Source organism: Mustela putorius, unplaced genomic scaffold (assembly GCF_011764305.1).
Source record: "Mustela putorius furo isolate JIRA1106 unplaced genomic scaffold, ASM1176430v1.1 tig00003853_pilon_pilon_pilon, whole genome shotgun sequence".
NCBI classification, from domain to species: domain Eukaryota; kingdom Metazoa; phylum Chordata; class Mammalia; order Carnivora; family Mustelidae; genus Mustela; species Mustela putorius.
Genome location: NW_025422005.1, coordinates 34,690,972 through 34,704,727, shown reverse-complemented (window position 1 = coordinate 34,704,727; position 13,756 = coordinate 34,690,972). Strand labels below are relative to the sequence as shown.

Below are 13,756 nucleotides of genomic sequence, written 5' to 3'. Positions count from 1 at the left end.
TAATTTAGCACATTTGAGTACCTCATGTTGCCATGCATTTCCAGGTACTGGAGACAGCAGGAAACAAACGTACTTGTTCCTTTGGCATTCTATTCTAATTGGGCAACAAAGAAAATGAGCAAAATTTATGCCCAACTAAGGGATAAGGAGAAAAAGCAGGGACTACAGATTAATAGCATGGAAGGAACTATAGTTTAAAATTATCAGGGAGGAACTCACTAAGGCTAAGACCTGGAAAATAAGGCTTGTGCTATGTGAAGGAAAATGTTCCCAACAAATGGACTAAGAAGCAAACATGTGCTCTAAGGCCAGGATGATTAGCACGGAAGAAAAAGGGACCAGGTCACGGTGGGTTCCATAGCATCTGGGAAGGCTTCTGAGATGGGAAGCTGTCAGAAACCTATTGATCCCGATTTCTAGGACTATGTTGGGACAACAGAAGTATTCAGTGCTACTTGCTAAATTAAAGAGCGATCAGAAGACAGAGCCAGGGTGTTAAGGTTAAACCAACAAGATTTGGTGACATAAGATGTTAGGAGTGTAGTGGTCAGAATGATCCAAGATTTTGATTTAAGCAGCTGCATGTAGGCAATGATTTGCTATTATTAAATAGCTGAGAAACTATATGAAAAGGGAAAGCAGAGGAATGTTACTAGTTTTTCACATGTTCACTTTTGAGTCCAATCAGGATATTCAAATGCAGGTTTTAAGTAGGTTTGGGTTAAAGTTAAGAAAATGCAGCACAAACTACATTTAACACCAACAGCAGATAATGTAGCCAAGCTGAAGACAAAGAGTTGACCCTTACAGATTTAGCAATGCAAAAATCACCAGTTATCTTGCACACCTGAGCTGTGAAGGAGGGGAGAAGGATTAGGGTTCAAGAGAAAATTAACTTCAGAAAGACACCCAAAAGCTGACAGCATAGACATGGAAATATATACAACTTGCTCTCTACAAGATAAAAAATTTTTGGAACATAATTTCAAGGTTTCTAGGCCACCCAAGAACCCAGGCTGAAAACTTCAAGCTAAAACCTTAAAACCAACGTTCACAAAGGGAAACAGTAGAGGCTCCCTCAAAGAGCCAAGTTCAGAGAGGCAGCATGGCTTCAGGTTCCAATCATGGTCCAATCAACATCCCAGTAATACTGGGAGCCCAGGGCTGGGATACCTCCCTAATACGGTCTCTGTTCGCCTGAGCACCACATCCCTGTTCCCCTGAACACTAGCCTCTGGGGTGAGAAATGTTCCCCCAGCTAAATAAAGGCATAGCCCCACATCTAGGACTGGCCTTCAGGGAGAGAGTGCTGAGCAACTGGATATTCACATGTAACTCCAGACAGAACAATAAACACCTTTATTACATGACCGAAGGTGGGAGGAAGATTTATTTGCCTTTCCGGGCTTTGATTTTCCTCAGATAGAACTCTAGCTCCTTGCCTTCTAGGACGTAGCCATCTGCTCGGCCACACTGGCCTGGTCGTGAAGCAATGCATGCTGCAAGAGAGTATGTGTTCATTAGCAAAATGACGGTGGGTCCCTACCCAAACCCAGGTGTCTCCTTAAAAGTCCATGTTGGTTCAGTTACGGTGGGGGCAGGCTTGAAGCCCAGTGTCTCCTCAGATATACTTTATCGTCACTTAAAGTCAGTAGCAGAACTGGACAAAGTTTTCATCACTGAGACAGCCCCCTCAGCCCACACACAGACTTCTCAAAATACTTCTGGAAGTTAGAGGCAGAGGCCAACCTCAGGCCTACGGGCTCCTTCCTGCCCACTACTTCCCACTCCAGCCTCACACTAATGGGATGCGCCCATGTTCTGATTTGTGCTTGTACACTGTTATCATTCAACTCTCCTAGTGAAGCCTTACCACACAGCTGGGAGTTAAGAGAACAAGAGGCAAGAATAAAATGCAGAGGGCACACTGTATCTTGTGACCCAATCTCCCAATGCAAAGAGCCATCTTACCAAGAAGCTTGCCCTGCTGGAACTGCTCCTCCAGAAGACTGCTGATTTTGGCATTCTTTTTCCTTTCATCATACTTCTTCTGAATTTTCTTTGATCGTTTTTTGTTTAAAATCTCTTCCTCCTCAGGCGTCTGAATAAAGCAAATACATGGGTTAGCCGGGGCTCCCCTGGCCCTGGCTCAGGGAAGAAAATGTCCCCACAGCCTTGGGCCCTGTACATCCCAATTCCTGCTGCCTTCCTCAGCACTTAAGGCTTTCATCTGTTTCCCTTCAGTAGCAGAACTGGACACAGTTTTCATCATAAGAAGGCTGGAATAAGGCTGGCCTCGCTCCCCCCCCAGGGACGTTGGGTCCCCTAAAACACGCACCAGCTTGGCCCCCTTCTTGCGGCCCAGGGGCAGTGCATAGTGGGACTCGTACCACTGTCGGTACGGTGTGCTGTCAATGAGCACGATACAATTCTTCACCAGGGTCTTGGTGCGGACCAGTTCGTTGTTGGATGCGTTGTAGACAACGTCAATAATCCTTGTTTTGCGCGTACAACCTGCTCACAGAAGAATTTCAGAATCAAGTCCTGTAAACCGGAAGCCAACTGTCCGCGCTGTCCCCTACCAGCACACCCTCCCCCAAGTGCCCAAGGAGAAGCAAGGGAACTCTAGGCTGTTACCCAGCTACGGGGTGTCAGCTCAACCTCCACAAAGCCACCTTTCCAGAGATGACTAGCAACCACTCATCAGACTCAGCCCCAATCCCTGAAGCTATAGGAAAGGAGTGAGAAAAAACAGGATGGAGAGAATTCTCCAGCTACCACAACCTTCACAGCTTTCAAAGAGAAACTTCAGTATCTTGGTGGAGGCCACAGACTTCCTGTTAAAGGCACTTACTGAAGCTTAGAAAGATTTAGGTGTGGAGTTCCCACCCCCTCCTGGAGGGCCTCACTCACACTCAGAGCCCCAGGAGAAGTTCCCCACGTCTAGCCTCAAGGCACGGTACTTCTTATTGCCTCCCCGGACTCGGACTGTGTGTATGCGGCGGGGGCCGATCTGGAAAACACAGAGGCGGGAACTAGGTTATCCAGGAGAGCAAGACAGGAGAAGGTACAGAACCCGGCCTGGACGGAGGCAACACAGTCAGTGTAACTATGACAAGTCCTAACATTGGCAAGTGGCACGCAAGCGGCCAAGACGGCCACAACCACACCTAAGGATACTTTTTCATCACTCCAGTTACCTCCAAGAAGAAAAACCTGATCCCAAAAGGGAAAATTGAGTCTCTATGCAACAAAAAAAAATACCAGGTTTCTGACTATCATTAGAGAAGCCCACTCCCTCCAGGCACCCTTGAAGGCCTGATACCCAACATCTGTCTCCATACAACCTCTTTAGTCTTTTTTTTTTTTTTTAAAGATTTTATTTATTTGACAGACAGAGATCACAAGTAGGCAGAGAGGCAGGCAGAGAGAGAGGGGAAGCAGGCTCCCTGCGGAGCAGAGAGCCCGATGCAGGGCTCCATCCCAGGACCCTGAGATCATGACCCGAGCCGAAGGCAGCGGCTTAACCCACTGAGCCACCCCGGCGCCCCCAACCTCTTTAGTCTTAACCAACGCGTCCAGACGGAGGCCGCCCAGTCCCCTGGACAAAGCAGAGAGCCCTAAGACGACTCCACCACCACCCGCAGAGACCAGACCACGCTGGAGACCGAGTCGGGGGGAGAGGCGAGGGCCCCCGCACGCACCTTGGTGTTGGCAGCGGGGCGTCCCAGCTCATACTTCCGCTTCTTGTGGTAGGGCTTTCTCTTGCCCCCGGTCTTGCGGCGCTTGTGCCAGTTGTCCCGAGAGATGCCTACATGCGGGAGCAGGGGGCGGAAGCTTTAGCCACGGGGGCTCGGACCGGCACCTCGCGAGGCCCAGACCCCGCGCCGGGCGGGCCGCACGCTCAGCTCTCCAAGGTTGGCTTCCCCACTGCGCACTCGGGAGTTTGCAGCATTACCGAGGTGTCATCATCCACATGCGGCCCAGACCCGCGGGCTCTTTCCCGCGGCAGCCATGTTGGCGGCGCCCGCAGCACCAAGCCCCTGCAGCCACTGCAGCCACTGCAGCCACCGCAGCGAGCCTCGGCGGCTAGAACCCGAGCACCACCTTCCTCGGGGAAGCGCAGGGCCAGGGGTGTGGGCGCCCGAACTCCCGACTTGGCTGCGAGGCAGGATGGCACTGGATAGAGCTCATCCCCCTTCCCAGGCCCCAACGCAGAAACGACACTCACCCATCACTCCCGGCGCTGGCTGCGAAAGAGAAAACGCAAGGCCTCACGGTCCGGTTTGTAAAACGCTGTCCGGTTTGTAAAACACCGCCCCTTTAACGTATTTCCGGGCGCCGCTGTTTCTGCGACCGCGTCCCGGGAGGTTCACGCTCTGAATCCCGAGGGAGGGCGACCGGCGGTGGGAATGGCTGTGCTAGAGCTTGAGGGGTCTTAGGGTACACCGAGGGGGGAGTCGCCTGCTTGATTGTTTTGAAAAGACTCGCTCTCGAGCTGGGCGCGGCTGCGTTGGGAAAGGGTGGAAAGAAGTAGGGATGGAAGGGAGCGGTGGACTTGGGTTTTGTTTTGAAGAGTTTGATGATAGATTGGACTTGGGGGGGTTAGGAAAAGGGAGGCGTGTCAAGGATTCCTCATTCCTCACTAGATCGTTTGGAATGACAGGCGACTGGCCATGTCTGGTCACCCTTATAGAAGATCTTGGGATAGAAGATCTTGGGACAGATGATGTTACTTTGGGACTTGTCTCTATACAAATGGTAATTAACGTCACCAGAGTGAAGGACCCTAGGGGGAGAGCATAAAGCAAATTTTCTTGTAAAATGTACTAAGTAACTATTTTAGGCTTTGTGGAATATAGAGTCTGTCACAACTGCTCAACTTTGCTGTTGTAGTGTGAGAGCAGCCCTGGACAATATAGTTAATGATTGTGTGTGGCAGTGTTCCGTTAAAACTTGGGGTACAGGTATTCACCTCTCTCATGTAGTATTATGCTTTTGATTTTTTCCAAACATTTAAAACTATAACCATTCTTGGGAGCCTGGGTGGCTCAGTGGGTTAAGCCGCTGCCTTCGGCTCAGGTCATGATCTCAGGGTCCTGGGATCGAGTCCCACATCGGGCTCTCTGCTCAGCAGGGAGCCTGCTTCCCTCTCTCTCTCTCTCTGCCTGCCTCTCTACCTACTTGTGATCTCTCTCTCTGTCAAATAAATAAATAAATAAATTAAAAAAAAAAAAAACTATAACCATTCTTGGCGCATGGGTCCAATCAGCATACAGTGGTGTGCCATCCCCGACCATAAATACAGTAAGATGTTCTAGGTCCAAGGCTTGAGGAATGTAAACATTGAAGTCCAGGTAGAGAAAAACTGGCAGAGGGGAGGAGGAGCAATTGAGTGACAGGAGGGAAGCCAGCACAGAATGGCATGGTCTAATGCTACTGTGAAGGCTAGTTAAAATGAGGACTAAAAAGTGATTTTCGGATTTAGTAACTTGAAAATCTTTGCTAATATTGGCAAAAGCAGTTTCTGTGCGGGGGAGTGGGCAAAACTTAAAGTGGAATGGGAAGCTTTATTTTTTTGAAAAGATTTTATTTATCTGTTGGCATAAGTAGCGGGGAGAAGCAGAGGGAAAGGGAGAAGCAGACTCCCCGCTGACCGGGGAGCTGGATCCTGGCCTCAGTCCCAGGACCCTGAGATCATGATCTGAGCTGAAGGCAGACGCTTAACCCACTGAACCACCCAGGCGCCCCTGGAATGGAAAGTTTTTTAATTCATTAATTAATTTAAAAATTTTAAAGATTTTATTTATTTAATGGAGCGAGAGAACACAGGCAGAGCAGCAGAGGGCGAGGGAGAAGCAGGCTCCCCACTAAGCAGGGAGCCCGATGTGGGGCTCGATCCTTGGACCCCAGGACCATGACCCAAGCCAAAGGCAGTAGTTCAATCAACTGAGCCACCCAGGCACCCTGGGAAGTTGTTTTTTTTTGTTGTTGTTGTTTTTTATTTTTAAAGGACAGTATAGGGGCGCCTCGGTGGCTCAGTGGGTTAAAGCCTCTGACTTCAGCTCAGGTCATGGTCCCAGGGTCCTGGGATCGAGCCCTACATCGGGCTCTCTGCTCAGCAGGGAGCCTGTTTCCTCCTCTCTCTGCCTGCCTCTCTGCCTACTTGTGATCTCTGTCAAATAAATAAATAAAAATCTTAAAAAAAATGAAAATAAAAGGACAGTATATGTAGATAATACTCTCAAGAAGTATTTTATTTTATTTTATTTTTTTTTTTTAAAGATTTTATTTATTTATTTGACAGAGAGAAATCACAAGTAGATGGAGAGGCAGGCAGAGAGAGAGAGAGGGAAGCAGGCTCTCCGCTGAGCAGAGAGCCCGATGCGGGACTCGATCCCAGGACTCTGAGATCATGACCTGAGCCGAAGGCAGCGGCTTAACCCACTGAGCCACCCAGGCGCCCCTCAAGAAGTATTTTAAAGGGAAGGAGAGAAGGATGCCTGGCTGGCTCAGCTGAAGGAGATTGTAGCTTTTCATTTTGGGGATCCTCAGTTCAGAGATTACTTTGAGTTGAGTGCAGAGATTACGTAAACATTTAAAAAAATAATAAAATAGGGGCGCCTGGCTGGCTCTGTCAGTAGAACATGCAGCTCTTGATCTTGGGGGTTGTAAATTCAAGCCCTATGGTGGGGGGAGAGATTACTTAAAAATCTTTAAAGAAGAAAAAGAAAAGGGGGGGAGACAGTTAGGCTGCTGGAGGGAAACATCATAGGGTAGTATTGAAAGGAGTAAACTGGGGCACCTGGTTGGCTCAGTGGATTGGGCCGCTGCCTTTGGCTCAGGTCATGATCTCAGGGTCCTGGGATCGAGTCCCGCATCGGGCTCTCCGCTCAGCAGGGAGCCTGCTTCCCTCTCTCTCTCTCTCTCTGCCTGCCTCTCCGTCTGCTTGTGATCTCTATCAGGTGAATAAATAAAATATTTAAAAAAAAGAAAGAAAGAAAGGAGTAAACTGCCTAAGCCCTTTCACAGTCTGCTCCAAATCCTATCTCCTCCCTTTGAGGGACTCAACATTAGCCTTTCTTCTGTATCTTCAGCCTTCCACTGGCTTCCTACCACATTGGGAATAAAGTTTAAATTCCTTGCTGGTTTGAGGAGTATCAGACTTCTGCTTATCTCTTGCTTTATCAATTTGACTCCTACTATCTATCCCCCTCCCACAACTCCCCGGAGTTGCTGTTCTTGCCTCAGGCCCAGGTGCTTTGCAAGAAAATTCTGTTCTCTAAGTCTTAGCTTGGCTCCTGCTTTCACTTCAAGTTTCTGCTCAAAATCTCACCCTGTACATACATACACACCCTGGGAGGCCTTTTCTGAGCCTGCTTCCTAAAGTGGCAACACTTGGGGTGCCTGGCAGGCTCAGTCTGTAGAGCATGTGACTCTTGATCTCCAGGCTGTGAGTTCAAGTCCCACACAGGAGGTAGAGTTTACTTAAAAAACAAGCAAAACTCTCTGAGGTAGCAGTACTTACCTTTCCTCACTTAATATTAACATTGTTTTTACATACTCATTATCTGCCTTCCCCACTAAAATATAATAAACATGAGAGGAGAAACTCTGTTGTTTACTGATATATTTTTTTTAAGATTTTATTTATTTGACAGAGAGATCACAAATAGGCAGAGAGGCAGGCAGAGAGAGAGAGGAGGAAGCAGGCTCCCCGCTGAGCAGAGAGCCTGATGTGGGGCTCGATCCCAGGACCCTGGGATCATGACCCAAGTCGAAGGCAGAGGCTTTAACCCACTGAGCCACCCAGGTGCCCCTTTCTTCCAGATTTTTATTTATTTATTCAACAGAGAGAGATCACAAGTAGGCAGAGAGACGGGGGCGGGGGGGACGGAGGGGAGGGAAGCGGGCTCCCACTTTGCAAAGAGCTGGACATGAGGCTCGATCCCAAGACCCTGAGATCATGACCCAAGCTGAAGGCAGAGTCTTAACCCACTGAGCCCCCCAGTGCAGGGATCTTAATCAACTCTCCATCTCCAGCTCTTTGGCACAAGAAAGGGAAAAGGTAATTGCACTGGACATAAAAAGGAGATGGCTTCTAGAGACACTTGGTAGGTGATGGGATTAAATAGACTGGATCAGGGGGATGAGAGAAAAGTGACCTGAGAAACGGCATGAATGGTGGGATGACACCAATTAATAGAGAACACAGAGAGGCAGGTTTCTAAAAAGTTCAGTCTCAGGATGACTTTGACTTGCCTGTGGGACATCGGTGGCTATTCTTTGTATTCCAAGTCGCTGGAAAGATGAGTGGGGAGTTTGGAAGGGAATGGGGCGGCTCTTTCCCACCCCCCACCCATCATCCTTCACGGTCTGGCTCCCCTGGCCATCTAACCTGGGGCTCCACCACGTCAGCCAGTCTGCATCACATGAGTGTGTAGTTGTCTTTTTGTTTTTAAGATTTTATTTATTTATTTGACAGAGATCACAAGTAGGCAGAGAGGCAGGCAGAGAGAGAGGAGGAAGCAGGCTCCCTGCCGAGCAGGAAGCCCAACGGGCTCATCCCAGGACCCTGGGATCACGACCTGAGGCAAAGGCAGAAGCTTTAACCCACTGAGCCACCCAGACACCCCAAGTGTGTTGGTTTCTTAAAGTTCTTGTGTAGTAGACTTACTATAAACGCATGCATCTCTTGGGGGCAGTATTGTAGAGGTATCTCTAGCTCTTGAAATCAGACTAACACAGTTCTCCGTGTCCCACATCATGCCCTCCAAGTCTCTACTCGGGCTTTAGCAGAAGTCAAATAGAAGTTCTCTAATTCCCTGTTACCCTGGAAAGATCTTTTCTCCTGCTCCCCTTCAACACCTTAGCCTGGCCACGACTCCATTTGCTTTGAGACTATTGGCATTAATCATACTATGCCTTTGTCCCTTTTTTCATTAGTCACCTTAAAAAAAAAAATCATCTCCCAAATTAAATCTATCACCCACATTCTAATCCTGACATAGGTTATTATAATATCTTTATTTTTTTAAAAAAGATTTTATTTATTTATTTGACAGAGATCACAGGCAGAGAGACAGGCAGATAGAGAGAGGCGGAAGCAGGCTCCCTGCTGAGCAGAGAGCCCGATATGGGGCTCTATCCGACGACCCTGGGATCATGACCTGAGCTGAAAGCAGAGGCTTTCCTTTCCCATAGCCTTCTAACAGAAATCTGCTTCTCTTAACAGAAATCTGGTTCTGTCAGAGGAGTTTTCTTCCTTGTCAGCCTTCTCAAGTAGAAGAGAACTACAGTCCTCTGGACGGACAGGTGTTGTCCCATTTCAGACCATTTTTACTCTCTCCTTAAAACCACAGACTTTGGGGGCGCCTGGGTGGCTCAGTGGGTTAATGCCTCTGCCTTCAGCTCGGGTCATGATCTCAGGGTCCTGAGATCGAGCCCCACATCGGGCTCTCTGCTCAGCAGGGAGCCTGCTTCCCTCTCTCTCTCTCTCTGCCTGCCTCTCTGCTTCCTTGTGATTTGTCTGTCAAATAAATAAATAAAATCTTAAAAAAACCCCCCAAAAAAAAAAAAAAAAACAACCACAGACTTTGAATTTTATGCTCTAAAACCATAACACTCACTACTCCTCTCTCTGTACTTACCTATAAATTCTGCTTCTCACCGATTTGTGCCTAGATTTGAGATCCCAACCCTCTGTAACTCTCTAATACTACTGTTGTATTTTGGATGCCTCCACAGGATCATCTTTATCTCCCTCAACTTAAACCTTTCACCACCTCCTCACCCAGTAAGTCCTTAAACCTGGGATCAATCCAACCTCTTGTCCCTGATACCAGGATAAGGTCACTTAGCTCTGCAGACTAATAACACTAGAAATTAAGAGCAATTGGAAAATCTTTACAATGAAAGGCTTACCTGAAGAATAAACTTTACTAGAGCAGACAGTTTAAATAGATTGTAATAAACACTGTGAAGGAGATAATATGCTCTCATGGGGCAGAGGAGCAAAGGAGATAGGATGGTGTGAGATGCCTTCTCTAGGGTGACAGAGATCTGGGGTAAAGTGAGACCTGAAAGAAAAAACTTTGTACAGCGTTAATCTTTTAAAAAGATTTTATGTAGTGCCTTCTTAGTGCAGTAGGCAGCGCAGCGCGTCAGTCTCATAAAAAGATTTTATATATTTATTTGAAAGAGAGAGAGAGAGGGAAGGTGGGAGCAGGAGCTGGGGAGGGGCAGAAGGAGAGGGGAAAACAGACTTCCCACTGAGCAGGGACCTTATGTGGCTGCTCAATCCCAGGACCCTGGATCATGACCTGAGCAGAAGGCAGGTGCTAAACTGACTGAGCCATCCAGGAGCCCCTGGAATAACATTTGAAGTCCAGAAATCAACTTTTCCTCCTGGAACCACGACTCAGTTTATGCATAACCTTGCAGAGAAGCCCTGGTGCTCAACTGATTATTTTTTTAAGATTTTATTTATTTATTTGAGGGGAGGGAGTACAAGCAGGGGGAGGGGCAAAGGGACCGGGGAGAAGCAGGTTCCCTGCTGAGCAGGGAACCCATTGGGCTCGATCCCAAGACCCTGGGATCATGACCTGAGCCAAAGGCAGACACTTAACTGACTGAGCCACGCACACACCCCTTGTCAAATGATTTTCAACAGAGGTGCCAAGTCAATTCAATGGGAAAACAAGAGTCTTTTCAGTAAATGGTGCTAGAAAAACTGAATAGCCACAAGCCAAAAAGTGAATTCAGACCCCTCACACCATCTACAAAGATTAACTCAAATTGGATCAATGACCTAAATGTAAGAGCTAAAACCGTAAAATTCTTCGAAAGAAAATGTAAGAGTAAATCTTCATGGCATTGGATTTAGCAGTGGGTTCTTAGATATGACACCAGAGGCATAAGGAGCAAAAGAAGAAAGATAAGTTAGCCTTCATCAAAATGGAAAACTTTTGTGCTTTCAAGGACATTAGCAAGAAAGTGAAAAGATAATGCACAGAAAGGGCAAGTATTTGCAAATTATATATTTGATAAGGATGTAGAATCCAGAGTAAAGTCAACAATAAAAGGCAACCCAACTTAAAAATTGGCAAAGGACTTGAATACACCAAAAAAACAGAACAGAACAGGCCCAAACAGAAACTTGTACACTGATGTTCAGAGCAGCATTACTCCTGGTGTCAAAAAGTGGAAGCCACCCAAATGTCTGTCAACTCATGGATATAAAAAATGGGGTATAACCATAGGATGGAATATTTGGCCATAAAAATGAATGAAGTACTGGATCAACATGGATGAATCTTATTTACTTATTTAACTTTTCCAAGTAATCTCTGCACTCAACATGGGGTTCAAACTCAGGACCCTGAGATCAAGAGTCACGTGCTCTACTGACTGAGCCAGCCAGGTGCCCCAAAATGGATCAATCTTTTTTTTTTTTTTTTTTTTTAGATTTATTTGAGGGTGTATATTCATGAGCAGGGGAGGGGCAGAGGGAGAGGGAAAGGAAGAGAATCCCAGGCAGACTCCCAGCTCTGCCCAGTACGGGGCTTGATCACACAACTCATAACCAGAGCTGAAATCCAGAGTTGGACACTCAACTGACTGAGCTACCCAGGCACCCCTCACTTAGTGTGTTTTTTAGATTCATCCGTTTTGGGGGTATGTGGGTGGCTCATTGAGTTGAGTGTCCAACTCTTGGTTTTGGCTCATGTCTTGATCTCAGGGTCCTGAATTCAAGCCCTGCACTGGACTCCATGCTGGGCACCAAGCCTCCCTAAAAAAAGAAAAAAAAAAAACAAAACACTAAGTGAAAGCAGACAGATCGTAAGACTACATATTGTTTAATTCCATTTATATGAAATGTCCAGAATAGTAAGTCCATAGAGAGTAGAGTAGTGGTTGCCTGGGGCTGGGGGAAGAGTTGAATTTGGGGGGTAACTGCTAACAGGTGTGGGGTTTCTTTTTGGGTGAAAATATTCTGAAATTAGTGATGATGGTTGCCTAATTAAATTTATAGTATGTGAATTTTATTTTACTTTTAAAGATTTTATTTATTTGACAGAGAGAGATCACAGTAGGCACAGAGGCAGGTAGAGACAGAGGGGGAAGCAGGCTCCCTGCTGAGCAGAGAGCCTGATGTGGGGCTGGATCCCAGCATCCTGAGATCACGACCTGAGCCGAAGGCAGAGGCTTAAGCCACTGAGCCACCCAGGCACCCTGTGAATTTTATTTTTAAGATTTTATTTATTTGAGAGAGAGAGCACAAGCAAGAGGAGAAGGATAAGCAGACTCCCCACTGAGCAGGAAGCCCGACACAAGGCTCTATCCCTGGACCCTGAGATCATGACAGACTCTTAACTGACTGAGCCACCTAGGTGCCCCTATAGTATGTGACTTTTAAATGGGTGAATTTTATAGTATGTGAATTATATCTCAATAAAGCAGTTACTACAAAAAAAGGTCTGGCATATTCAAGAAATAAAGGTCAGTTTAGTTGGAGAAGTGAGTGGTAGGAGATAGTTCGTTCATTCATTCAAAAATATATATTGTATGCTCACCGTATGTTCTAGACATTGTAGATACAGTATTAAACAAAAATCTTCATCCTTATGTGCTTAAAATAGCTAACCAGCACCTATATAGCATTTATGAGATGTGAGACATTGTACTTACTACTGTGTATATATACCAACTCAATTTTCCTAACACCGCTACGCCAGTATTACCCCCATGTCGCAGCACAAAGATGTTAAACCTACATGAGGTTCTGCAGTCACAGAGCCAGGCTGTGCGGCTTCAGCAGCTGGGCTTTTAACCTCCAAACTGTTCTGCCCAAACTGCATTCCAACTGGACCAACAGAGGAAGGAGCTGACCAGGCCACGGTAGGGCATTCGGAATTTATCCTCTGGGTGAAGGGATGCTATTAGAGGGTTCCAAGCAGGGAGGGGGGGGGACGACTTATAAGGATTCCCCTGGCTGGTCCCAATACACATACAGTATTCCAGGTGAGAAGATGGGTCAGGTCTGGTGAGGTCTTCATTTAATCTTTCCAGTTCTGTGAGGGCGGGTGTTGGTGGCCTCATCTTACAGAGGAGGGGGAAAGTTAGGTATCTGGAAGCTTTTAAGGCCTCAATGCTAGTGCCAGCTCTGTGAACTTGATTCAGCTGAACTTCTGAAGCCAGGTCCTACAGTTGGGTATCGAATGGCACCATCAGCTCATGCAATGAGGTAGAGAATGCTCCTGTTTTTCAATTTCTTAAAAAATTTTATTTATTTGACAGAGAGATCACAAGTAGGCAGAGAGGCAGGTGGGGGGAGGGGAAGCAGGCTCCCCCCTGAGCAGAGAGCCCGATATGGGGCTCGAACCCAAGACCCTGAGATCATGACCTGAGCCGAAGGCAGAGGCTTTAACCCACTGAACCACCCAGGTGCCCCACGCCTATTTTTCAAATGAAGCAACTGAGGCTGGGAGACCAGTGTTTGGTCTGTTTGAGCCAACTCTGCCCTAGAGCTTCTGTAGTAGCCCATGTGCCCCATGGTCCCCACCTGTGTTCCCGAGGCCTTTCTAGAACACATATTTGGTTATGTGGCACTCAGACTAAAAATGTTGTAGTGGCATATTACTGTGTAGATAATCCATGTTCCATGACAAGGAATCTGGAATCTTCCAGCTCCCAAACTGTCCGTGTTCTATGCTCAGTTCCTCAGCCCACCTGGCAAACTTCTAATTTTTCGAGA

The 13,756-nt window shown here is 47.1% G+C and overlaps 1 protein-coding gene and 4 non-coding genes across 5 annotated transcripts; all 5 read right to left on the bottom strand.

Moving 5' to 3' along the window:
* Positions 1-1,336: 1,336 nt before the first annotated feature.
* On the bottom strand, positions 1,337-4,351 carry RPS8 (ribosomal protein S8). The gene is made up of 6 exons (XM_004740482.3): positions 4,232-4,351; positions 3,705-3,811; positions 2,914-3,013; positions 2,339-2,514; positions 1,972-2,101; positions 1,337-1,499 (listed from the first exon to the last, which is right to left on the bottom strand). Exons 1-6 carry the CDS (start codon positions 4,233-4,235, stop codon positions 1,390-1,392), a joined length of 627 nt encoding a protein of 208 aa, XP_004740539.1. The 5' UTR covers positions 4,236-4,351; the 3' UTR covers positions 1,337-1,389.
* Positions 1,617-1,685, bottom strand: LOC123387442. Its single transcript, XR_006601894.1, has one exon. It is a non-coding gene; the product is annotated as a small nucleolar RNA SNORD38 (small nucleolar RNA).
* Positions 2,207-2,276, bottom strand: LOC123387443. Its single transcript, XR_006601895.1, has one exon. It is a non-coding gene; the product is annotated as a small nucleolar RNA SNORD38 (small nucleolar RNA).
* Positions 3,095-3,198, bottom strand: LOC123387444. The gene has a single exon (XR_006601896.1). It is a non-coding gene; the product is annotated as a small nucleolar RNA SNORD46 (small nucleolar RNA).
* Positions 3,898-3,977, bottom strand: LOC123387436. Its single transcript, XR_006601888.1, has one exon. It is a non-coding gene; the product is annotated as a small nucleolar RNA SNORD55/SNORD39 (small nucleolar RNA).
* Positions 4,352-13,756: the final 9,405 nt, after the last annotated feature.